The sequence below is a fragment of the Mus caroli genome, chromosome 5 (genome assembly GCF_900094665.2).
Source record: "Mus caroli chromosome 5, CAROLI_EIJ_v1.1, whole genome shotgun sequence".
NCBI lineage: Eukaryota > Metazoa > Chordata > Mammalia > Rodentia > Muridae > Mus > Mus caroli.
The window spans coordinates 91,287,882-91,290,176 of record NC_034574.1 but is presented as its reverse complement, the minus strand read 5'-3'; the positions used below and the strand labels follow the sequence as shown (position 1 = coordinate 91,290,176).

At 47.1% G+C, this 2,295-nt stretch overlaps 1 protein-coding gene across 1 annotated transcript in view; it reads right to left on the bottom strand.

Moving 5' to 3' along the window:
• Cfap299 (cilia and flagella associated protein 299) overlaps positions 1-1,842 on the bottom strand; it is a 477,978-nt gene extending 476,136 nt beyond the window's left edge. Inside the window, exon 1 of the mRNA XM_021163887.1 lies at positions 1,682-1,842. Coding sequence (XP_021019546.1) covers positions 1,682-1,792 — 111 coding nt within the window. The 5' untranslated portion in view covers positions 1,793-1,842. The remainder of the gene's footprint in view (positions 1-1,681) is intronic.
• Between the last annotated feature and the right edge of the window lie 453 nt (positions 1,843-2,295).

The following is a 2,295-nucleotide window of genomic DNA, read 5'->3' as shown; positions in this document are numbered from 1 at the left end:
TGTGTGTGTGTGTGGTGTGTGTGGTGTGAGTGTGTGTGTGTGGTATGTGTGTGTGTGTGTGTGTGTGTGTGTGTGTGGTGTGTGTATGTACTGGGGATTAAACCTAGGGCCTCAAGCAAACCAGCGAGCACTCTACCACCGAGCTATATCCTTAGCCCAAAATGTTCTCAGTATTGGAAAAAGAAATATTTTGAGTAAAACTTCATGTCGTTTATATCTGTAATTAATTTATCCATGACTGGAATCCATTATCTAGGGAAATCTTTAAATCATTTTAACATCTCTTTCATCCCTTACCTGAGAAAAGAAATTCAACTGGAACTTTTATTTTTCCGGTAGTCCGCAGGCAGCCACTAAAGAGAAGGACTGTGTTTATCAGAGGGGCAGATGACTGGAAAAGGATCTAAAACCCATAGCTTAGCAATTTTGCTGAAGCTTGTCAATCATTTCTCCGCTCACTGAACTGGTTGGTTTTATTAGATGATGCTAACTTATAGAATAAAAGTTGTTAATTAGTTCAGCAAAGCTAAAGTTACTCGCTGCCATGGCAATGCCGTTGTTTTAGTGTTCTGTCATTATTTAGTGAACACAGAGAACAGAGGATGGAGACGCACTACTTCCGTCCTGCCAACCACGCTCCTCAACCTCGGCGCATCACTACTTCCGGTCTGCCAACCAAGCGCCAACCGCGCTCCTCATCCTCTGGCCCGTCAGATAATTAAGATGGACTCACCCTTTCTCTTCCTACCTCCCCTTCTTTCTACACAAGCTTCTTGGAACATCTATTGTGATTATCAATTCAGTGGCTTCATTTCAGATGCAAGGATTTAAAGCAACTTCTGTGGGTTTAAAATATTGGCTAACAGCTGGAGAGACTTAAGGAAAAAGACTTAAGCTGGAGAGCTTAAGGAAAAAGGTGCTTGCTGCCAAACTTGAGTTCATTCCCTGGACACCACAGAATACAAGTTCAGAACCGATTCCAAGTTGCCCACTGACTTTTTATGCATGTGTGCGTACACACAAATGGGTCTTTAAGTTACCCATCTAATAAACGTAAAAGCTTGGTTGTTTGGTGATATTGCTGCTGTTGCTGTTAAAAATCATGTTTTGTTAGAAACCACTTACAACTATTTTAACAGATAATTTCAAAAGGGACAAATTTTCTTCATCTAAGATTATTTTCATACAGTGGAGGGGTGTCTATATGATAAACTGCCTTGTGCACAGGAGAAATGAGGGGAGTTGGCCAAATTCAAGTCCTTCCCAGAGTTCTCTAGGGTTGATTTCCCCCCCCCCACCCCCACCCCCAATGGTGCTTGCTCTGTTTGTCCTGAATATGGAGATGGACTCCTTTGAAAACCTGAGCCCAGGCTGTGAGATTTGCAGTTGGGAGTTAGGGGCTCGGAGCTTGCAGATCCCTCCAAGGTTTCCCGAGCATCCGGGTCCTCCCGCGGCCCTGCCCTCAGGTGCACACAGCAACGCGTCCTCCTGGTTTCATGCCTTGTTACCACTTTACTGCGACCAAGTCGGCCTCTGGGCTGCGCACCAGCGTTTGTAGGAGGGCTGGGGACTCCTGCAGCCTGCAGAGAAGTCTCTCGAAGTCAGAGGCCTGCGGTGAGCGCAGTCACCACCAGGGGGCGACCAAGCCTCGCCGCGGCCAGTAAGACGGACCCGCGCTTACCTCCAGATAGTACAGGTCGACCGTAGTGATCTGAGAGTCCAGGAAGTCTTCATAGGTGTTGAACTGTGTGACAATATTGTCCACGGCCGTCAGCCCCTCGTCCTGATCCATCGCGGCTACACCGACGCGTCCCTAGTAACCGATGTGGGCGGGCCGGACGCGCGCCGGTTGCGGGGGCGGGGCGGAGGGCGCTGGGCTGGCCCTGCCCCAACCGGGTCCCAGGGCGGCTTCTAACCCCTGGGAGCGGTCAGCCCTGCAGGGCAAACCCAACTTTTTTTGGTGTAAAAGCCTTAGCAAAGTCCGAAATGTGCCTGCTCAGTGTTTGCAATAAGAACCTCGACAGAAGAGTATCCCAGAAATCTAGGGGAAATAGTCTTGCTGGGTGCTTCAAAATAACACGTGATCAGTTGTATAAATTACAACTTAAAGGCAAGTTATGGTTACTTGTGTGCCAGGAACAATTTATAAACTTCCCAAACGAAGCAGCCTTAGTGATCTCCTTTGCTCCTGCCTTCTGCCTTTCAGTTCCTTTACTTTTTGTTATTTAAATTTCAGTAAGTTGAAAATTACTTGAAAAATCTTGCCTCCTTGAACGTCCTTTAAAAAATTGGGTG